The following is a 23,369-nucleotide window of genomic DNA, read 5'->3' as shown; positions in this document are numbered from 1 at the left end:
TTTTCTTGACATTCTTTATTTCCACAAAATTTCAGAGACGATTTCGTACAAATATGTATAAATTTTCTTAACCTGTTTTTAATTTCTTGTTTGCTTTGTCTAATATTTTTTCAATGTGCGCACAGTCAAATCTCTTTAATTCTTTCAATAAAACTTAATGTAAATTAGTGTTTAATTGGATCACGTATGAACAATATTGACTAATGACTTAACATGACAATAATCGCTAATGTAAATCAGACTACTCATCGATGGCGTGTCTACAAATTGTTCGTAAACATTCGACAATAAATGAACTTAAAGTTTCGACAGAAACGAGTGAATATTGAAATGCAAAAGGAAAAAGAAGATATTTTCAAGATTTCGAGAGAAATTATACATTTGATAGGTTTGTTTTCCACGATTTTAAATTCTTCACGACACTTTATTTCTTTATTTCTACGAAGTATAATTTACCATTTAAAGATGGACATTAAAGTGTTTCTCCAATCATAATTGTTTTATCCAAGCGATGAGCTGTTGTAAAATATTGACGATCGTAATTATAAGATCGTCTTCTTATTTTAACTTTTTATTGCGTACAGAACAGAAACATACGATACTGAGGTCTTCACGACCTGAAATATAAGAAAATATTTGAAATTATTGGAACATTTCCAGGAGATGTTTATGAATATAATACGTGTATTATATAAAACATTTTTAAAATTTCATTAATTCTCTGATACGATTATGATCATGATTATGTAATATATTGATCGAGGATGAAACAAATATAATAATATAAAAATAAAAATTACTAAAATTATATATATAATACATATAAATATATATAATATAAATATAAGAATTAAATAATAAATTAAAATTAAATTAAATGTAATATAAATATAAATATATATTAAGTGCAATATAAATATAAATATATATTAAAATTAAAATAAAATTAAATATAATATAAATATAAATATATATAATATAAGTATAAAAATTACTAGATATTTAATATGAATGCATATTTCATAGAGATCTTAAAAATATTTCAACAATTAAGTCTATCTTCAATTCTTACTAAATGCGTATATTAAGTAACGCTTAAACACCAAATGCGTTAATTCATCTATACATTTTCATCCTGGTTTCAGCACAATCATGAAATTTGTTTTTCCCCGCAACATTATAAAATTTCTAAATGTTTTATATGATACAGAATAACAATATGTGTATTCCTCTTTGATAAATGTTCGCATACTTTCGTGAGCTACTCCACGCTATACTATAAAATATTTGAAGGAAATTGAATTGTTCGTGCCATCACAGTTATTGTGTAAAAATTTGTAGTGTATTAATTTAATTAAAACCATTCGCCATTCAAATGAAATTCATTGGTATTTAGAATCGAACTTTTCGGATCGCGAGGATTATTCTTCGTATGGTTAAAAGGAAGATTCTATTGAAAATTATGTCCATACATTGCATTGAAATTCGTTTTCACTTACTTGGGAATATAACAATATAGTGAACGAACAAAATTTCCCTGCTGTGATCTTTAACGGTGATGCTCTAGCTTGACAAATAATAATAATAAGTAATCTTGCGATCTCAGGGGATAAATTGTACCATTCGCAATGATATGCTGTTTCTGCAATATCCGTGCTCTGAAAAATTCTAAACTTTAATATATGTTCTGAATTGTTAATAAATAATTAGTATCGAGATCCAATATTCGTACTGAGGTCCAAATTTCTATACAAAAAGCATCGACTGATTAATTTCTCTTTCGATACCTCGAACGTAAGTCTTTCGCCCACGTAACAGTATAGGAGCATTTGCATCATCACGCAAACTACGTAGCAACACATGAATGTAATTTGGAAAATCATGTATTGCTCGTTCTTTCCTCCATCTGACTACAAATTAAATTATGCCGAAGGAGATGAATTATTTTGTAACATTCTTCTTTCGTGTAAACGTAAATTTAGAGAAAAATATGAATTCTTTCGTACCATAATTGTTTGGAAAGCCTGGAAGCATAGTTGAACGGTGCAACCGAGCATTTGAATCAAGAGCATTATGTTGAAACAATTCTCCACCGTTTCAGCAAACCTTATAACGTAATTAATAAATATTAGAATTTACACATGGGCCTTCCACAATTAAAGATGAAATTAACCTTTAAATGCACAAGTGCATAAGCTGATATTGTTGCATAATAATTACTAAATTTCAAATGAAGAATATATTTGAAATAGTAGGCGTAAAATAATTATTCATCTTTTATTTTCTCCATTGTAATTAAAATGAAATGAAGTAAGCAACGTACGAACATAAAAACATTTAAATTTCGCAAATTATTTTTTAGCTTCTTTACGATTAAACTTATTATAATTAGCATTTTGTGTCTTTTTCACGATCTTTGGCAAAAGCTTTCGGCTCTTCTTAAATATATTCTCCTCGCAATTATTAATAATTTTCTTTCAATACGAACCTATTGATATAATTATGCTTTTCAACGATTTTCTTCAACTTCGTCTGTAAATCGATCTTATCGTTCGAATGGATCTCTCTTAAATCATTCTTCAGATTCGAGATCTGTCCACATGCATGTAGAATCAGCATAGCGACAAAACTGTCCACAGATGAGTATATGCTGGCGCTGTATGCACCAGCTATAGCTTGACCAATCATAGTCAGTTCATAATTTGGGCTTACGGTTATATCGTACGGGTAATAGCCGCGTACGAACATTTTGTTATCGTCGTATTCCATAAAAATTAATCGTAAAATCACGTAACAGGCGACCACTAGTTGGCACATCATTGAACATCCTATCATGATCATTCTCGTGACCCTCGCGATGTTCACCATTGTTTCTCGTTCGGTTTTCGTCTTCACTGTAGCCCAGTCCTTGGCTATGCACTTCAGCAGAGACTTCAATGCTTGCAGACAAAGAAAATAGCGGATATAATAAGTCTTGAGAAAATTTTTCCTATTATGTGTATAGAAATATATTTAGCTTTTTAATTATTTTATTAATATTACAAAAGTATAGGTTTCAGATTTGGTAATTACATACGACATATGTTTCCTTTTTATTACGTGACATCAACCTCTTGCGCTGGAATGACGTGCCACGCACGCCGAGGAGAACTTTTTGTTCCAAAATTGCAATATTTTCTCAGTTTTAAGTATATTTAAGTATAACTCAGGCAAAGCAAATAATAAACTTATTACTTCTCAGTAATTTCTATCCAATGATATCATACTGAGAACTACAAAAGAAAAATAAAGCGACAAATTATTGTACTGTACGGATTTGGCCACTCGTTATGGTCCGCAATTAGTTGCCAGTGCAAGAAGTTAAATTTGTTGTTTAGAAAATGATAATGTATAAAACTGTAATATACTGGTAGAGTCCCTTGGTAAATTCCATATTTAGATAAAATTAGATGTAATTTATAAGGTGATATCATGAAATACTTACATTTGCCATTCATCCAGAAAACTACGGTTTTCATAAGCGAAAGCGTGAAAGTGACGTTATTCGATAAATTCTCCACCACCAAATTCAAGTCATGTATAATGAAGGGCAGATTAATAGTTTGTGGGGCACATGCGAAACACAGCATCGTGAGAAACGGTATCAGAACGACGTAACTTGACGGTCGGTTCCATTTCCTCTCTTCTGGCCAGATACCTGCGTACTTCATTATGCTATGGTTCCATCCGTATTGGTAATTCAAATCTAATAGAGATAAACGTTTAAAAAAAATCAATATAGAGTGTAGTAATTTAATGCACGGTATTTCCTTTCTTATCTCTATTATTTAATAATATAATTTCACGTGAGGTAATAATAATAATATGATTTCATGTTAGCATCATCTATCAATTTTAAACCACTTATTTTACTTCAAATTTATATTTAATAGTAATTTAAAACTAATTCTCCATCGTGGCGTAAAATGCACGTTATTTGAATTTTTGTGTACATATATTATTGTTAAAAAAATATAAATTGGATTTTTTTACTTTGAATCTGTATTCCTTGAATCATTGTTCAACTCCATTAGATATCGGGAATGATAGAAGCTTAGGTTGCTAAATTTTGAAATTATTACTTGAAGCTTTATTACTAAACTATATCAATGAAAATTTTAAATTCAAAATAAAATCAAATATTTTTAATTTATGTAGTTATAAAATAAAAATTACTATCACTTTCGACCTTATAATACTATTTGGAATTGAAGGTAATTTTATACTTCAAGAAATAACTCATCATCTTACACAGAATATAACTTCCTTGAAAGTTCTATTTAAAATAATGAAAACTGTTATTATAAAAAATTTGCAACATTGTAACAGGAAACTTAACACCAGAAAGTAAAGAATTATAAACTATTATAAATTCTCCTATAAAAGAATTATAGGAGAATTTGTCGCTACTCAATTTCCAGCACCTAAGCTTTTAGAATAAAAAATTAGTGAATAAAAAATCAATTTATGGGACCACGCAACAAATTATTTATCCGTTGTGTATAATGTTAGTTTAAAATGTAATATTTATTTCCTTTTGCACTATCTTTTTTAATTCACTTATTTTTCTTTCACATATTTATTTACTTTTAACAATTCTGATTTTGAAACAAAAATTTCTGTAAATACCGCTTTATTTGTAAGAGTATTCTATCACTTAAGGCGAGATGATACCTCGTTGAATGTCCATGATGGCCAGTTTCCCGATGACTGTTCTCATATTCGAAAGCAACTTTACTGTTCTTCTCAGCGCATGCAGTTATCGTGCGAATGTCATCAACTATTCATGAACGGGGTAGATCGACGTCGTTTTCAATTGTATGCTTGGACTGTATGTTACAATGTCGAAGTTTCGTTGGCAGAAGTTTTCGTTTGTAATTATTTATGCTCTCGTTGGACGTATGACTAATAAGCGGGCAAAAAGAAAGGACATTTTGCTTCTTCTTTATCTTGTTAATCTATAGTACCTCTCCCATGAATGTGCATCAAAGTTTACCAGTAAAAGAAATGTCAGCTAATAGAGAAAATAACTCACTACTAGTTACAAGTATAATTGTTGCTGAATGTCAATGTCGCATTGGGAATTTGTGTAAATGGTTAATACAATATTGAGAAATTTTATGAGACGCCTGTAGTTTATGAACTACAGGTTTAATTTTGACGCCTGTAGTTTATGAACTACAGGTTGTGCTGCTTGATTTGAAATATGAAATATATTATAAAATATTAAATATATAATTTTGTTAAAATATAAAATTTTATTACTTCTCATAGAATGTTTTTATATGCCTGGTTATATAGTGATACTAATAATTGTGATGTGATGTGCTGTGTTGCAATATTAAAAATCTTGATATATTAATAACATATGAATTGATCAGACTTTCTTCTTTCATATTTTGTGGTTAATATGTACTGTAGTTGAAAAAGTTTATATTGTAGCAGTCTTTTACTTGTGTTGCAGAAGTATTCTTATACTTCTATGTTATTTTTTATGTATGTAGAAAGTTTGATGATTTATTACTAATATTAACATCATCGACTTTATTATTCTAAAATTTAATATCCTATATTTTTTTCCTTTCAGGGACATGAAGCAATGACACGAAGATGATGTGAACGAAAGAAATATGTCACTAGGAGTGGAATTTCTATAAAATGTAAGTTTTATACTCCAATTTCATTTATTGCATGAAATTTGTCGTTTATGCAATTTGTATATTCGTTATCAATTTACACCTTCAATTTATTCAATCTTTCTAGTTTTTTTTATACTATTGGTATTAAACATGTGTTTTGGCTTCTCACGTGATATTCTTTACTTTCACGGAATTTCACAAACGATTTCATATAAATTTTTCTAATCTGTCTCGAATTTTCTGTTTGCTTTGTCTAAAATTTCTTTAAGGTACGCACTATCGGATCATATAAATTCAAACATAAATAAATGTTTTATTGGATCGCGTGTGAACGATACTGACTAATGTTTGACTTAACGTGACATGATCGCTAATGTATTATAAATTAGGCTTAGATGCTCATCGATAGCGTGTATACAAATTGCTCCTGAACAACAAACGAACTTGAAGTCTCAATAAAACGAGAAAATATCGAGATGCAAAAGATATTTTCGAGATTTCGCGAGAAATCATCATTTAATAGGTTTGTTATTTTCTACGACTCTTAATTGTTCACGACACTTTATTTTTTTTTTATTTCTACGGAGTATAGTTCATCATTTAAAGATAGATAGTAATATGGTTCTATGTTATTTGTTCTATCGAAACGATGATCAGTTGAAAGTATTGAAGTATCGTAATTATAGGATCCCCTTTCTGTTAACTTTTTATTGCGTATAAAACAGAAACATACGACACTGAGGTCTTCACAACCTGAAATATACAAGATTTCCCTTGAAACTGATTCAAATGATTTATAGAATTTATATTATGAAAATATTACGTGCATTATCTTGAAATTTCTCTTTCTAATGTAAAACTTTAATTCTTTCTTTATGTTTAAACTAAATAACACTTACACAATAAATGAATAAATTCCTGTGTATATTTTCATACTCGTTTCAATATAATCACGAAATTTGTCTTCTTTTTTTTTTACAATGATATTGAAATTTCTAAATGTTTTATATAATACAAAATAGCAATATATGTATACAGATTCGTTTCTGAAAAGCGTTTGCTTTCGTGAGCTACACTACTTGATTAGGAATACCATATTTTTACGATGTTTTAAGAAAATTGAACATTTCCATGTAATTATATCTCGTCCATAAAAGTTTGTAGTGTATTATAAGTTAAAATCAGTCAGATCAAGTATATTTTAATTTATGATCGAAACTTTCGTTGGATTAGAAGGAAGATTCCATTGGAAATTCTGTCCGCATATATTGTATTGAAATTCACTTTTACTTACCTGGGAGTACAATAGTATAGTGTACCAACAAAATTTGCCTGCAGTGAGTCTCAACGGTGACGCTCTCGCTCGACACATAATAATTATAAGTAATCTTGCGATCTCAGGTGGTAGATTGTACCATTCGCATTCATATGCTGTTTCAGCTATTTCTGTACTCTGGAAAATTGCAGACTTTAATGTATGTTATTAATAAATCGACATCTAATATCGACATAGTAAAACCCAAATTTTTATGAGAGAAGTGACTAATTTCAACTGATTAATTTCTCTTTCATAAACGGTACCTCGAATGTAAGTCTTTCGCCCACGTAACAGTACAGCAGCATTTGCATCATCACGCTAACTACATAGTAAAATATGAATGTAATTCGGAAAATTATGTATTGCTCACTCTTTCCTTCATCTAACTATAAATTAAATTATATTGAAAAAGATGAATTATTTTGTAAAATTCTTCTTTTGTGTAAACGTAAATGTAAAGAAAAATATTTACCATAATCGCTTGGAAAGACTGGAAGCATAGTTGAACGGTGCAACCAAGCATTTGAATCAGGAGCATTATGTTGAAACAATTCTCTATCGTTTCAGCAAACCTTATAATATAATTAATAAATATTAGAATTTACATCGGAATCTTCCTGAATTAAACATGAACTTATCCTTTAACTGCGTGAATGCATGAGTTAATATTGTTCAGATAGAAGTAAATAATAATGATAATTTGAAATAGTCGGCGTAAAATGATTATTTATTTTTCACGTTTCTTTATTGTAATTAATATGAAATCAAGTTTGCAACATACGAACATAAAAGGATTTAAATTTTGAAAATTATTTTTTAGCTCTTTTACTTTTGACTTATTACAATCCACATTTTTAAACTTATTATAATCTATATTTTGCATTTTTGTTACCATCTTCGGCAAAAGCCTTCGGGTCTTCTTCGAAAAAAATCGAGAAAACATTCACCTCTCAGCAATTAATAATTTTCTTTCAATACGAACCTATTGATATAATTATGCTTTTCAACGATTTTCATCAACTTCGTCCGTAAATCAATTTTGTCGTACGAATGAATTTCCTTTAAATCATTCTTCAGATTCGATATTTGTCCACATGCATGTAAAATCAGCATAGCGATAAAACTGTCCACAGATGAGTATATGACGCAGCTATATGTACCAGCTATGGCTTGACCAATCAAAGTCAATTCATAATTTGGGCTTACGGTTGTATCGTACGGATAATAGCCACGTACGAACATTTTGTTATCGTCGTATTTCATGAAAATTAATCGTAGAATCACGTACAAGGCGACTACTAGTTGGCACATCATTGAACATCCTATTATGATCTTTCTCGACATCCTCGCAATGTTGATCATTGTTTCTCGTCCGGTTTTCGTCTCCACTGTAGCCCAGTCTTTAGCTATGCACTTTAGCAGAGACCTCAATGCTTGCAAATAAAAAAAAAAAAAAATGGCGGATAGAGTATGTCTTGAGAAAATTTTTTCATAAAATTGAATGCTCTTTGTTTTATTTGTGTAAAAATATGTTTGGTTTCTTAATTACGTTATTCATCGAAGAATGTTATAAAAGTTCATCGAAAAGTTAAGGTACCAGAGATCTGGAAATTTCAAACAACATATTTGTCTCGCGATATTATACTCGTTGTTAAGAAAATGTGTAGAATTACAGTATTCTATAATCTCTGTTAAACAATCTTCAAAAATTCCATCTTCGGATAAAATTGCGTACAGTAATATCATAATATTCTTACATTTTCCATTCATCCAAAAGGTCATAATCTTCATAAGCGAAATCGTGAAAGTGATAGTAACCATCGATAAGTTCTCGACCACGAGATTCAAGTCATGTATAATGAAGGGCAGATTAATAGTTTGTGGTGCATACACAAAACACAGCATCGTGAGAAACGGTATCAGAACGACATAACTCGAAGGTCGGTTCCATTTCCTTTCTTCTGGCCAAATACCTATATACTTCATTATACTACGGTTCCATCCGTACTGGTAATTCAAATCTAACAGAGATAAACGTTTAAAAAATCACTGGAGACTGCAATCATTGAATACAATATTTCCTTTCTTATCCTAAATATTATTTAAAAATATAATTTTATTTTACATGAAATACATTATATCACCTGCATACAATGTATCACCTGCTCATTTTACTTCAAATTTATCATTAATAGCTATCTAAAAGTAATTCTAAATCGTAAATTAAAGTGCACATTATTTATTCTATTGTGTACATATATTATTATTAAAAAAATATGAATTTGATTTTTAAAATTCACTTTTAAATCCACATTTCTTAAATGATTGTTCATCACCTTCATTATCTTCTGAAATGATTGAACAATGAGGATCATAGAAGCTCAGATTGCTAAATTTTAGATTTATTATTGGAAGCTTTATATACTAAACTATATCAATGAAAACTTAAAATTCAAAATAAAATTAAATATTTTTAATTTATGTAGTTATAAAATAAAAATCACTTTCGACTTTGTAATATTACTTGGGATTGAAGGTAATTTTATACTTCAAGAAATAACTCATCATCTTACACAGAGTATAACTTCCCTGAAAGTTCTATTTAAAATAATGAAAACTGTTATTATGACAAATTTGCAACATTGTAACGGGAAACTTGACACCAGAAGATAAAGAATTATTTATGTATAGGAGAATTTAAAAAATTGGTCAATAAAAAATCAATTTATGGGACCACGCAACAAATTATTGTATATAATATTAATTTAAAATGTAATTTTTATTTCCTTTTGCACTATCTTTTTTAATTCACTTATTTTTCTTTCACATATTTATTTATTTTTAACAATTCCGATTTTGAAACGAAAATTTCTGTAAATACCGCTTTATTTGTATGAGCATTCTATCACTTAAGGCGAGAAGTTACCTCGTTGAATGTCCATGATGGCCAGTTTTCCGATGACTGTTCTCATATTGGAAAACAACTTTTCTGTTCTTCTCAGCGCATGCCGTTTATCGTGCGAATGTCATCAACTATTCATGAAAAGGATAGATCGGCGTCGTTTTCAATTGTATGCTTGGACTGAATGTTACAGTCGAAGTTTCGTTGACAGAAGTTTTCGTTTGTAATTATTTATGCTCTCGTTGGACGTATGACTAATAAGGGGGAAAAGAAGAAAGGGACATTTTGCTTCTTTTTCATCTTGTTAGTCTATAGTATCTCTCTTATAAATGTGCATCAAAGTTTGTCGGTAAAAGAAATTTCAGCTGATAGAGAAAATAACTCACTACTAGTTACAAGTATAATTGTTGCTGAACGTCAATGTCGCATTGGAAATTTGTGTAAATGGTTAATACAATATTAAGAAATTTTATGAGATTTGACGTCTGTAGTTTATGAACTATAGGTTGCGCTATTTGAATTGAGGTACGAAGTATATTATGAAATATTAAATATATACTTTCATATAAAATGTAAAATTTTATTACTTTTCTTGCAATGGTTTTTAAATGCGTTGTTATGTAGTGATACTAATACTTGTGATGTGATGTGGTACTAATACTTGTGGTGTGTACTGTATTGTGATATTAACGTTCTTGATGTGTTAATAATATAATATACGGATCAATCAGACTTTTTTCCATTACACTTTGCCGTTAGGTTGTACATACGTAATTTCAGAATTTTATGTTACGTGAATCTTTCATCATACGCTACAAGTGTGTGTAAACGCAATGAACCACGTAATATTGTGCATCTATATTATTGAACGAATGTCTGCTACTGATATTAACATCTTATGTTTTTTTGTTTCAGAGACGTGAAAGTTGATCAGTGGTGATACGAAGATGGCGAATAAATTAACCAAAAGAAAAGACATTGGAAGTAGTGGAATTTCTCGAAAATGTAAGTTTTATACTTCGATATTTTGTTTGATTTCATCAAATTTGTCGTTTATTAAATTCACATTTATATAAGTTGTCAATCTAATTCTGCAGTTTATTCAGTTTTTTAATTATTTTCATAATGTTACATACCTGTGACGTTAGATTTCTCACTTGTGTTGACGTTAGATTTCTCGCTTGTTACATACCTGTGACGTTAGATTTCTCACTTGTGTTGACGTTAGATTTCTCGCTTGGAGTTTCCAAAGAAAAGACATCGAGATGTAAGTGGAAAGAAAAGAATATTTTCAAGGCTTTCTCTCGAGGAATTTATTTTCCACGATTGTTCAACACGTTATTTATTTCGGCGAAGCATAGTAGAGATATATGTAGATAGCAGATATGTTTCTTCCATCGGTATTTGTGCATCGAAGTAACAGACATGTAAAGCATGTTATAAAATCATAATTGCGTTTCTGTGTTAACTTCTCGTCGCGTATAGAACGGATATGTACGACGCTGAGCTTTTCAGAACCTGAAACATGCATTACTTTTTTATAATTGTATAAATTTATTTGTTAAACAAGGATTACATTTGAAATTATTCGAAAAATTCGTAGGAGCTACGAAGCACGTGATTATGTATATAATATTTTATAATGCATATAACGTATATTATATATTACTTATTATATAATCAATATACATAATTATAGTAATATAATAATATATAATTATAATAATAGTATAATATATAATAATTATAATAATTATAATAATAGTATAATAATATATAATTATATTATATTATATATAATATTTTATTTTTATCTAAATATTTTAAAGAAATTGAACATTTTCCAATTGTGATCTTTCAACTGTGTTTTCAAATGTGATCACAATTCCTAAAAATATGTATTATGTTTAAATTAAAACCACTTAAATGAGGCTCGCGATTTTCTTAAAGTTGAAAGGAAAACCCTGTCCGTGTATTGTGTTGAAATTTGTTTCTACTTACTTGGGAGTACAATGACACAGTGAACCAACAAAATTTGCCTGCTGTGATCTTCAGCGGTGATGCTCTCGCTCGACACATAATAATAATAAGCAGTCTTGCAATCTCAGGGGATAGATTGTACCATTCGCAATGATATGCTGTTTCAGCTACATCTGTACTCTGAGAAATTGTAAACTTCAATACGTGTTTCAGCTTATTAATAAATAATTAGTACCCATGTCCAATGTCGATACTAAGGTCGAAATTTTTTATCAGAAAATTAATGAACTGGTTGATTCCTCTTTCGATACCTCGAACGCAAGTCTCTCTCCCACGTAGCAGTAGAGGAGCAATTGCACCATCGCGCAGACCACGTAGTAACACAGAAATGTAATTTGGAAAATCATGTATTGCTCAGTCTTCTCTCCGACTGACTATAAATTAAGTTATGGTGAAAAGGACGAACCATTCTATAATATTCTCTCTTTGTTCAAAAGCAAATTTCGTGAAACGTATAATTTCTTTTCGTACCATGATGGCTTGGAATGACTGGAAGCATAGTTGAACGGTGCAGCCGAGCATTTGAAACAAAAGCAGCAGGTTGAAACTATTTTCTATCGTTTCGGCAAACCTTGGTGGTATAATTAATAGATGTTAGAAAAAATTTATTTACGAGTCTTTCCCAATTAAAGGTCGAATTAATCGTTAAATGCATAAGTATGTAAATTAATAAATTTTAAATAACGATAAGGTTATGTACGATAAGGTATTTTAAATATCGATAGGTGAATAATAATGATTTAGCGACAATAGTGTTAAATTTCTAATAGTAAATAATAAATAAATACATAAATATTGGAATTACTAATTAATCTTTTGGAATTAGGAAAATTTCTTCTCGTCAGCGAGATTTTTCAATTGCTTTTCAATTGCTTTTGTTTGATCAGAATTCGCAGTTGAGAATATTCTGGTTGTCAATTTTTCAAGATATTCACACATGAATTTCATCGGAAATGAACGACAAAAAGTTATCTTGATTAATTTTGCAGATCGATAATTTCAGATAGAGTAATGTTTCAAGATTCAAAAATAAACAAATTTCTGATTCAATTCTAATTCAATTTCTGAATCAAGTTAAGTCTACAACAACTACCATTGTCTATACAATCTATATAATCTACATTCTGTACAATTTCTACCATCGTAGACCTTTCGGATCTTCTTAAAGAAAAATTTTCCCAATTAACTGACTGTTGATAATTTCTCTTCAATACGAACCTATTAATGTAATTGTGCTCCTGGACAATTTTCTTCAGCTTCGTTTGTACATCCTTTTTATCGTACGAATGAATCATTCTCAAATCGTTCTTTAAATTCGAAAGCTGCCCGCAGGCATGTAGAACCAACGTGGCGATAAATGTGTCCACAGCTGGAAACGTCACAGCTCCGTATATACCAGCAATGACTTGGCCAATCATTGTCAGCTCGTAATTCGGGCTGATGGTCACGTCGTAAGGGTAATAGCCGCGTACGAATAGTTTGTTGTCGTCATATTTCATGGATAGTAATCGAAGGGACACGTAACAGACGAATACTAGTTGGCACATCATCGAGCACCTAATCGTTGTCTTTCTGGTGATCCTCGCAATGTTCACCATTGTTTCCCTCTTGGTTTTCATCTCCACCGCGGCCCAGTCCTTGGCCATGCACATCAGCAGAGACTTCAATGCTTGCAAAAGAAAAGAACGATAAAAGAATATATCTCAAAACTTCTGTTTCGTGTAATAATAAAATCTTTCCTGATAGAGGGTGGCCACTGAAAAACTGAAGGGTTTGAAGAAGTCATGTATAATGTGTAATGGTTATTTTATTATTGTTATTTATTATGTTTTTCTCGCACATAATACTGAGAAAAATCCATTAATTATATTTCCAAGTAAAATAATAAAAAATTTAGAAAACATGTGTTTGTAAAAAAATTATATTTGTTTTATATCATTCAGTCTTTCAGTGACCACCCTGTATTTTTGTAAAAATAAATTTAGTTTAATTACACTGTTCGACAAAAGTATTATTATATTACAGTCATGTTACCATGATATTATATTACAACATTCACCTAAAATTTGAGATTCCACAGATCTAGAAATTTCATTTTTTGTGACTTGTGAACTGAACTAGCTTAGAAAAAATAAAGACATTTTGTAATCTCTGTCAAAATTGGATACAGCTTGTGTGATAATGAGATTCTTACATTTGCCATTCATCCAAAAAGCCACAGTCTTCATGAGCGAAATCGTAATAGTCATGTTAGCCATCGATAGATTTTCGACGACCAGATTCAGGTCATGTGCGATGAAGGGCAGATTAATAGTTTGCGGACCACACACGAAACACAGCATCGCGAGAGACGGTAGCAGAACGATATAACTCGAAGGTTTGTTCCATTTCCTCTCTTCTGGCCAGATACCCACGTACTTCATTATGTAACGGTTCCAACCGAACTGGTAGTTCAGATCTGTTATCGATGGAGAATCAAATAATTAGGAATATTTTCTTTCTTATCTGCGATATTATGTAAAAACGTGACTTTTATTTATTGTGTCTCACACTGTTAAATTGATTTCATTTTATCGTTAATCTCCATTAAGTAGAATATAAAAGACAAAGTAAAGAGAAATATTTCACATTTTCGTAATATAATGAAAATTACTGTAGCCAAATTACTGTGATCGTATACTACCTGTGGGTTAAAAGAATAATTTTGAACTATAAAGAGGAAAGATTTTTCTGCAAAATTGTATTTAATTGTGAGAGTTTCGTAGAGTAGTGATCGAAAATTTAATACGAGATAAGAAAATAAAATCGAAAATTTGACATTAGAAAATTTCTATCAATCAATTTCTCACCTTCGCCTACAATACAGAAATCAACGATATATGCAAAACTATCCAATAAAATATAACGTATTCATTTCCTGATAAATTCAATTTTCCTTTCTCTTTTTTTAAATTTTGTATTGACTTTACTTAAATATTTATTCATTTGCTTATTTGTTCTGAACAATTGAAACTATCTATTCGTTACTGCGTAAGGTTACCTCGTTGGACGTCCATGACGATCAATTTTCGCATGACTGGACTCACGCGATTCGAATGTTACTTCATTGTTCTTGTCAGCGCATGCCCTTATTCTGCATTCACAATGCGCAGATGTCATCAATTATTTGTGAATAGGGTAGCTCGATGTCGTTCTCAGTTGCACGTTTGAGTTGCTACAAGTCTGTTATTATTCGTTCGTAATTATTCATGACCTTGACCAGGGTACGAGGGCGATAAGCGGAGAACTTGCGGTTTCTCAACATTGTTAGTCTGTGTTATGTTTCTTTCCATAAATGTACATCAGAACTTGCAAGCGAAAGAAAATGTTCATCGCCTCGCGAAGAAAATAGTTTAATACCGATTAGAAAATGAAAGTCAGTGTTTTAGAATTTCGAAATTATTCGTGGGCCCGACCACCAGACGAAAGATATTTTACATAAAAATGCAACTTATAAGAATTAAGATTATGTATGTGTACAAAAAATCGTATTCTAAAATAGAATTGAAACTTGAATATATTCTTATGTAATACTAAAAATGAGTCGTACCTAAATATTTTTAAGTAGTTATGTACAGAATGTAGCCACATATTAAGTATTTTTATACTTGTTTGTATATATACTACAAAAGTCTGTTGCGTTAATGATAATATATTTATCGTTTTGTTGGTATGAAATAGATATTTTTACATCATTTTTCTTCTTAGTGACATATGGCGGTTTATGGGCCAGAAAAAAACTGACAAAAGAAACATCGCTGGATGCAATGGAATTTCCATGGAGTGTGAGTTCTATACTTAAATATCCTCTGTTCTATGAATTTGTTATTTCTGTGTTTATTAATTCTTCATCCGTTCTTCCAATTTATACATTTTCATTTTATTTCACCCAGCCAAATATTGTGAACGTGAGAAATGTAAAGGAATATAAGGATGGAGAAATGATATTTTTGAGAATTCGCGGGAAGAGAGTATTCACTCAGGGAATATCTCGTTAATCTTTATGGTAGCTTTATTACTTTCCACGGTTGTTAATTGTTGAATACGCCACTTTATGTTTTATCTCTACAAAGTGTAGATGAAAACTAAAATATTCCTTTCAAGGTATTTGTACTATCGAAATAAAATATGTCTTGAAATAAGAATCATAATTATGGAATCGTCGTTTTATTAACTTTTCGTTGCGTGTAAAACAGACATGTACGACATCGTGGTTTTCAGGACCTGAAACATACAAAAATTTTGCTGTCGAGAGTATTCGACTTATTTATGGAATTGTATTTGCATGTGCTCTGAAAATACTTTGAAATTTAATTACTTATAAATATTAAATTAAATTTTATAATGTGATACAGCATAAATATTATATATAAAAGTTACTAGACATTAGAGTACAAGTATATATTTAAAAAAAAGAGAAAAGAAAAGAAAAGAATTCTTTCTTTATGAATGCTCGATTACTTTCGTGAGCTATAATATACGATTATGAATATTTTATATGCTAATTGTTTCTTGTATAAAAATTGCATAGACGGAAGGAATATTTAACATACTTTACATGCTAAATGTTTCTTCTATAAAATATCGATATTTTATATGCTAAATGGTTTTTCTAAATTCTTCTGTAAACATTAATAATACATTACAAATTCAAATCACGTAAATCAGATGAACTGTAATTTATGACCAAATGTTCAAGATGACGATTTTCGTGGGATCAGGAAAATGATTTCACTGAAAATTGTATCCTTATATCATGTAATTCGTTTTTACTCACCTGGGAATATAACAGCACAGTAAACCAACAAAATTTGCCTGCTGTAAGTTTCAACGGTGATGCTCTAGCTCGACACATAATAATTATAAGTAGTCTTGCGTCTTTTGGAGGTAGACTGTACCATTCGCAACTGTACGCTGTGTTAGCTACATCCATACTCTAAAAAACATGTTCAATTATCAGCGTATTTAAATTCTCTAGTACCTAAATCTAAATATCCAAATTTTTATTAGAAAAACGGTGACAAATTTTTCTCTCACGAGTAATACCTCCAGCATAAGTTTTTCACCCACGTAACAATATAGATATAATTGCACCATCAAACATACTGTATAGGTAACGAGAAATATTACTTGGAATATCATGAATCGCTCTGATTTGTCCCCAAATGACTATCAATTAAATTAAATTAAACAAAGATATGTCATTTTATAATGTTTTGTTCGATATAAATTTAAGAAAAAGTATAATTCTTTTTCCGTACCGTGATCGTATGAAAAGACTGGAAGCATACTTGAATGATGAAACCGAGCATTTGAATCAGAAGCATTACGTTGAAACAATTTTCTACTGTTTCTGCGAACCTTAAACGTGCATATAACGTAATTAACAAATCATTGAAAAATTTACCTACGGGTCTTTTCTAATCAAAGATTAATTTTGAATGCATAAATTGCATATACAATGAAATGAGTATAAATAAATATAAATAAAATTTATTATATGAAGAATTTATAATTGGAAATATTTTTCGAGATACTGATTCAAGGGCATCATAAAAAATGACCATCCATTCATAAAAATAAAAATTGCGCAAAAATTCACAGTCTAGTTTACATTAAAAAAATTAAGTTGCCAGATGTAAAATAATTATTCACTATTAACCGTATATAAATAGAATAAATAGAATTTGTGCGAACATGAAGTGGCTTTTGCAAATTGATTTTTCGCTCTTTAACAAGATATTTTTACTCTTTACTAGAATCTACATTTTGTACCTTTTGTATCTTTTATACATTTTCGACATCTTTCGAGATTTGTCAAAAGATTCTGTACACTTCTGTTCGCAATTTAGCTTCAATACGTACACAGTAATGTAAATGTGCTTCTCAACAATTTTCTTCAAACTCGCTTGCAAATCCTTCCTATCACACGAATGAATGTTCCTCAAGTCGTCCTTCATATTTGACAGCTGCCCACAAGCGTGCAAGACCAGCATAACGATAAACGTGTCCACGGATGTGTATGTCAAAGCTGCGTATATACCAGCCATACCTTGGCCAATCATCGTCAGCTCGTAGCTTGGGCTGATGCTTACATTATAAGGGAAATAGCTACGATAGACCAGTTTGTTGTCGCTGTGTTTCAAGGTAGATAATCGTAGGAACACGTAAGAGGTAGATACGAGCTGACACAGCATTAGACACCCTATCGTGGTCTTTCTACTCATCTTCGCGGCGTTTATCATTGTTTCTCGTCCGGTGCTTGTTTCCACCGTAGCCCAGTCCTTGGCCATGCACTTCAGTAGAGACGTCATTGCTTTCAAATGGAGAAAATAGCAGATAGAATGTTTATTTCGTGTGACAATAGAAGATTTTTCATTCTGCTGTTTGCAAGAGTATTTTTAGTTCGTTAATTACTTCTACCTATACAATATCTATACTTTGCTCGCTAGGAGGTTACTCTATTTTTTTTCGCAAACCAGTCACATATAACGTAGTTTTCTGGGACGTTAGTATAAAACTCCAATATCCTTTAATATGCATTTTCGTCAATAAACGAAATTAAGTATAAAAAATGAATGAAAGAGTATACTTGGTATAGCCATGTCCATATTAATTCTTGTGTTCATAATAAAACACGAAAGTCTTTGATGTACGTTTAAAATTGATAGTATACGAAAAAAGTGTAATTGATAGTATACGAAAAAAGTGTAACGTGGTTAAATCTTGAGATTTCTTACATTCGCTATTTGTCCAAAAAATTATGGTCTTCACGAGTGCAATCGAGGCGATCATGTTACCCATCGATAAATTCTCGACCACCAGATTCAAGTCGTGCGCTATGAACGGCAAATTGGCGGTTTGTGGAGCACACACGAAACACAGCATCGTGAGAGATGGTAACAGGACGACGTAACTCGAAAGCTGGTTCCATTTCCTCTCTTTCGGCCAGATACCCACGTACTTCATTAAGTAACGGTTCCAACCCAACTGGTAGTTCAGATCTGTTATCGATGGAGAATCAAATAATTAGGAATATTTTCTTTATCCGCGATATTATGTAAAAACGTGACTTTTATTTATTGTGTCTCACACTGTTAAATTGATTTCATTGTATCGTTAATCTCCATTAAATAGAATATAAAAGACAAAGTAAAATGAAATATTTCACATTTTCCTAACATAATGAAAATTACTGTAGCCAAATTACTGTGATCGTATAATACTACCTATGGGTTAAAAGAATAATTTTGAACTACAGAAAGCAAGGATTTTTCTGAGAATTGTATTTAATTTGTGAGAGTTTCGTAGAGTAATGATAGAAAATTTAATACGAGATAAGAGAATTAATATCGAACATTTGACATTAAATAATTTCCAATCAACCAATTTCTCACCTTCATCTAGAATACAGAAATCAACGATATGTATAAAATCACCCGATAAAATATAACGTATTCATTTCTTGATAAATCAAATTTTCCTTTTTCTTTTATTAAACTTCGTATTGACTTTACTTAAATATTTATTCATTTGCTTATTTGTTCTGAGCGATTGAAACTATCTATTGGTCAATGCGTAAGGTTACCTCGTTGGACATCCATGACGATCAATTTGCGAATGACTGTTCTCACGCGATTCGAATGTCACTTCATTGTTCCTCTCAGCGCATGCCCTTATTTCGCATTCACAATGCGGAGATGTCATCAATTATTTGTGAATAGGGTAGCACGGTGTCGTTCTCAGTTGCACGTCTGAGTTGCCACAAGTGTGTTATTAGTCGCGGGTAATTATTTATGATCTTGACTAGGGTACGAAAGCAATAAGCGAAGAACTTGCGGTTTCTCAACATTGTTAGTCCGTGTTAACTTTCTTTCCATGAACTTACATCAGAACTTGCAAGTGAAAGAAAATGTTCATCGCTTCGCGAAGAAAATAGTTATATATCGATTAGATGGTGATGCCAGTGTTTTAGAATTTAGAAGTTATTCGCCGGCCCGACCATCGAACGAAAGATTTTACATAAAAATGCAATTTATAAGAATTAAGTTTATATGTGTACGTGTAAAAAAAGTCGTATTACGAAATAGAAATGAAGCTTGAAAATATTCTTACGTAATACTAAAAATGAGATGTACCTAAATATTTTTAAACAGTTATGTACAAAATATAGCGACATATCACGTATTTTTATACTTGTTTGTATATACTATAAAAGTTTAGTGATATTAATATCTTTATCTTTTTTGTTGTTTTCAAACAGATATTTTTGAATTATATCTTTTCCTTTCAGTGACTTATGGTAGTTCATGGACGATGAAGAAACTGACAGAAGAAATATCATTGGAATTTCCACAGAATGTGAGTTGTATACTTAAATTTCCGTTGTTCTATGAATTTGTTATTTCTGCGTTTGTTAATTCTTCATTCGTTTTTTCAATTTATTCATTTTCATTTTACTTCACCGAGCCAATTATTATGAATGTGAGAAGTGTAAAGGAAGTGGAAGGATGGAGAAATGATATTTTTGAGACTTCGCGAGAAATATTTGTTCAGAGAAGATCTCGTTAACCTTTATGATAGCTTTATTATTTTCAGCGATTGTTAATTGTTGAATACGCCACTTTATGTTTTATCTCTGCGAAGTGTAGATGAATACTAAAATATTCCTTTCATGGTATTTGTACTATCGAAATGGAATATGTCTTCAAATAAGAATCATAATTATGGAATTGTCGTTTTATTAACTTTTCGTTGCGTGCAAAACTGAAATGTACGACATCGTGGTTTTCAGGACCTGAAACATACAAAAATATTGTTGTCGAGAGTATTCGGCTATTTATGGAATATTATTTACATGTGCTTTAAAAATACTTTGGAATTTAATTACTTATAAATATTAAATTAAATTTTATAATGTGATACAGCATAAATATTATATATAAAAGTTACTAGACATTAGAGTACAAGTATATATTTAAAAAAAAAGAAAAGAAGAGATAAGAATTCTTTCTTTATGAATGCTCGATTACTTTCATGACCTACAATATACGATTACGAATATTTTATATGCTAATTGTTTCTTCTATAAAAAGTGATTGGATGGAAGGAACATTTAACATGCTTTACATGCTAAATGTTTCTTCTATAAAATACGGATATTTTATATGCTAAATATTTCTTCCAGATTCTTCTATAAAAACTGGTAATACATTGCAAATTAAAATCACTCAAATCAAATGAACTGTATTTTATGAGCAAATCTTCAGGATAACGATTTTCGTGGGATTAGAAGGATGATTTCACTGAAAATTATATCCACGTATCGTGTAATTCGCTTTATTTACCTGAGAATATAGCTGCACACTAAACCAGCAAAATTTTCCTGCTGTAATTTTTAGCGGTGATGTTCTAGCTCGACACATAATAATTATAAGTAGTCTTGCGTCTTTTGGAGGTAGACTATACCATTCGCAATTGTACGCTGTGTTAGCTACATCCATACTCTAAAAAAACATGTTCAAATTATCAGCGTGTCTAAATTCTCTAGTACCTAAATCTAAATATCCAAATTTTTATTAGAAAAACGGTGACAAATTTTTCTCTCACGAGTAATACCTCCAACATAAGTCTTTCACCCACGTAACAATACAGATATAATTGCACCATCACACATGCTATATAGATAACGAGAAATATGATTTGGAATATCATGAATCGCTCTGATTTGTCCCCAAATGACTATCAATTAAATTAAATTAATAAAACATATGTTATTTTATAATATTTTGTACGATATAAATTTAAGAAAATGTATAATTCTTTTTTCGTACCGTGATCGCTTGAAAAGACTGGAAGCATAGTTGAACGGTGAAACCGAGCATTTGAATCAGAAGCATTACGTTGAAACAATTTTCTACTGTTTCTGCGAACCTTAAACGTACATATAGCGTAATTAAAAAATCATTGAAAAATTTATCTTTTCTAATTAAAGATTAATTCTGAATGCATAAATACATATTTAATGAAATGAATATATATGAATATAAATGAAATTTATTATATTAAGAATTTTTAAGTGAAAATACTTTTTAAGATACTGGCTCAAGAACGTCATAAAAAATGATCTTCTGTCCATAAAAATGAAAATTGCCAAAAATTTACAGTCTAATTTACATTAAAAAAATTAAATTGCCAAGTATAAAATAATTATTTATTATTAATCGTATATAAATAGAATGAACTTTGTGCGAACATGTAGTGGCTTTGGAAAATCGCTCTTTAACAAGAGATTTTTACTCTCTATTAGAGTCCACATTTTGTACCTATTGTATCTTTTATATTTGCAACATCTTCCGAGATTTCTCAAAAGATTTTGTACACTTCTGTTCGCAATTTAGCTTCAATACGTACTCAATAATATAATTGTGCTTCTCAACAATTTTCTTCAAACTCGCTTGCAAATCCTTCCTATCACACGAATGAATGTTCCTCAAGTCATCCTTCAGATTTGACAGCTGCCCACAAGCGTGCAAGACCAGCATAGCGATAAACGTGTCCACGGATGTGTATGTCAAAGCTCCGTATGCACCAGCCATAACTTGGCCAATCATCGTCAGCTCGTAGCTTGGGCTGATGCTTGCATTGTATGGGAAATAGCTACGATAGACCAGTTTGTTGTCGCTGTGTTTCAAGGTAGATAATCGTAGGAACATATAAGAGGCGGCAACGAGCTGACAGAGCATTAAGCACCCAATTGTGGTCTTTCTACTGATCCTCGCGACATTCATCATTGTTTCTCGGCCAGTTCTCGTCTCCACCGTGGCCCAGTCCTTGGCCACGCACTTCAGCAGAGACGTCATTGCTTGCAAGTGGAGAAAATGACAGAAATAATAAAATACAAATTTGATCTACGTCTCTGATGTACGTTTAAAATTGATAGCATCCGAAAAAAGTCTAATTGATAACGCGGTTAAATCGTGTGATTCTTACATTTGCTATTTGTCCAAAAAATTATGGTCTTCACGAGCGCAATCGAGACGGTCATGTTACCCATCGATAAATTCTCGACCACCAGATTCAAGTCGTGCGCTATGAACGGCAAATTGGCAGTTTGTGGAGCACACACGAAACACAGCATCGTGAGAGATGGTAACAGGACGACGTAACTCGAGAGCCGGTTCCATTTCCTCTCTTTCGGCCAGATACCCACGTACTTCATTATGTAACGGTTCCAACCCAACTGGTAGTTCAAATCTGTTATCAATGGGCAGTCAAATAATTAGGAATATTTTCTTTTTTATCTACGATGTTAAAAAACGTGACTTTTATTTATTGTGTCTCACACTATTAAATTGATTTCATTTTATCGTTAATCTCCATTAAATAAAAT

The 23,369-nt window shown here is 30.8% G+C and overlaps 4 protein-coding genes across 4 annotated transcripts in view; all 4 read right to left on the bottom strand.

Annotated features, from left to right (window-relative positions):
- The window catches only part of LOC122533655 (odorant receptor 13a-like), a 51,704-nt gene extending 41,639 nt beyond the window's left edge, over positions 1 to 10,065 (bottom strand). The window contains exons 1-3 of the mRNA XM_043663577.1: positions 9,923 to 10,065; positions 8,754 to 9,017; positions 2,489 to 2,939 (exon numbers count right to left, since the gene is read on the bottom strand). Of these exons, the coding sequence (XP_043519512.1) occupies positions 2,489 to 2,939; positions 8,754 to 9,017; positions 9,923 to 9,968 (761 nt within the window). The 5' untranslated portion in view covers positions 9,969 to 10,065. The remainder of the gene's footprint in view (positions 1 to 2,488; positions 2,940 to 8,753; positions 9,018 to 9,922) is intronic.
- A 1,134-nt stretch (positions 10,066 to 11,199) lies between these two features.
- Positions 11,200 to 14,356, bottom strand: LOC122533654 (odorant receptor 22c-like). The gene is made up of 6 exons (XM_043663576.1): positions 14,133 to 14,356; positions 13,157 to 13,607; positions 12,410 to 12,509; positions 12,190 to 12,312; positions 11,900 to 12,058; positions 11,200 to 11,416 (listed from the first exon to the last, which is right to left on the bottom strand). The coding sequence occupies exons 1-6, from the start codon at positions 14,278 to 14,280 to the stop codon at positions 11,363 to 11,365; spliced, it is 1,035 nt and encodes a 344-aa protein (XP_043519511.1). The 5' UTR covers positions 14,281 to 14,356; the 3' UTR covers positions 11,200 to 11,362.
- Positions 14,357 to 16,147: 1,791 nt separating this feature from the next.
- On the bottom strand, positions 16,148 to 18,291 carry LOC122533653 (odorant receptor 13a-like). Its single transcript, XM_043663575.1, has 5 exons — positions 17,753 to 18,291; positions 17,239 to 17,338; positions 17,024 to 17,146; positions 16,755 to 16,913; positions 16,148 to 16,201 (listed from the first exon to the last, which is right to left on the bottom strand). The coding sequence occupies exons 1-5, from the start codon at positions 18,289 to 18,291 to the stop codon at positions 16,148 to 16,150; spliced, it is 975 nt and encodes a 324-aa protein (XP_043519510.1).
- Positions 18,292 to 20,991: 2,700 nt separating this feature from the next.
- LOC122533652 (odorant receptor 13a-like) lies at positions 20,992 to 23,202 on the bottom strand. Its single transcript, XM_043663574.1, has 6 exons — positions 22,970 to 23,202; positions 22,391 to 22,841; positions 21,811 to 21,910; positions 21,596 to 21,718; positions 21,325 to 21,483; positions 20,992 to 21,018 (listed from the first exon to the last, which is right to left on the bottom strand). The coding sequence occupies exons 1-6, from the start codon at positions 23,196 to 23,198 to the stop codon at positions 20,992 to 20,994; spliced, it is 1,089 nt and encodes a 362-aa protein (XP_043519509.1). The 5' UTR covers positions 23,199 to 23,202.
- Positions 23,203 to 23,369: the final 167 nt, after the last annotated feature.

This window comes from Frieseomelitta varia, unplaced genomic scaffold (assembly GCF_011392965.1).
Source record: "Frieseomelitta varia isolate USP_RPSP 00005682 unplaced genomic scaffold, Fvar_1.2 scaffold_544, whole genome shotgun sequence".
NCBI classification, from domain to species: Eukaryota; Metazoa; Arthropoda; class Insecta; order Hymenoptera; family Apidae; genus Frieseomelitta; species Frieseomelitta varia.
Note: the sequence above shows the minus strand (reverse complement) of the source record. Positions and strands in the feature narration are given on the sequence as shown.

Coding starts and splice junctions, on each gene's coding strand:
- LOC122533652 (XM_043663574.1), bottom strand. CDS start 23,198: ATGAAGTACGTGGGTATCTGGCCGAAAGAGAGGAAATGGAACCGGCTC. Junction 22,842..22,969: donor TTTTTGGACAAATAGCAAAT/GTAAGAATCACA, acceptor TCCACTTGCAAG/CAATGACGTCTCTGCTGAAG. Junction 21,484..21,595: donor GTGAAAGACTTATGTTGGAG/GTATTACTCGTG, acceptor ATGTTTTTTTAG/AGTATGGATGTAGCTAACAC.
- LOC122533653 (XM_043663575.1), bottom strand. CDS start 18,291: ATGACGTCTCTACTGAAGTGCATGGCCAAGGACTGGGCTACGGTGGAA. Junction 17,147..17,238: donor AGTCTTTTCATACGATCACG/GTACGGAAAAAG, acceptor TTTAATTGATAG/TCATTTGGGGACAAATCAGA. Junction 16,914..17,023: donor GTGAAAAACTTATGCTGGAG/GTATTACTCGTG, acceptor CATGTTTTTTAG/AGTATGGATGTAGCTAACAC.
- LOC122533654 (XM_043663576.1), bottom strand. CDS start 14,280: ATGCTGTGTTTCGTGTGTGGTCCGCAAACTATTAATCTGCCCTTCATC. Junction 13,608..14,132: donor TTTTTGGATGAATGGCAAAT/GTAAGAATCTCA, acceptor TTCTTTTGCAAG/CATTGAAGTCTCTGCTGATG. Junction 12,059..12,189: donor GAGAGAGACTTGCGTTCGAG/GTATCGAAAGAG, acceptor ACAATTTCTCAG/AGTACAGATGTAGCTGAAAC.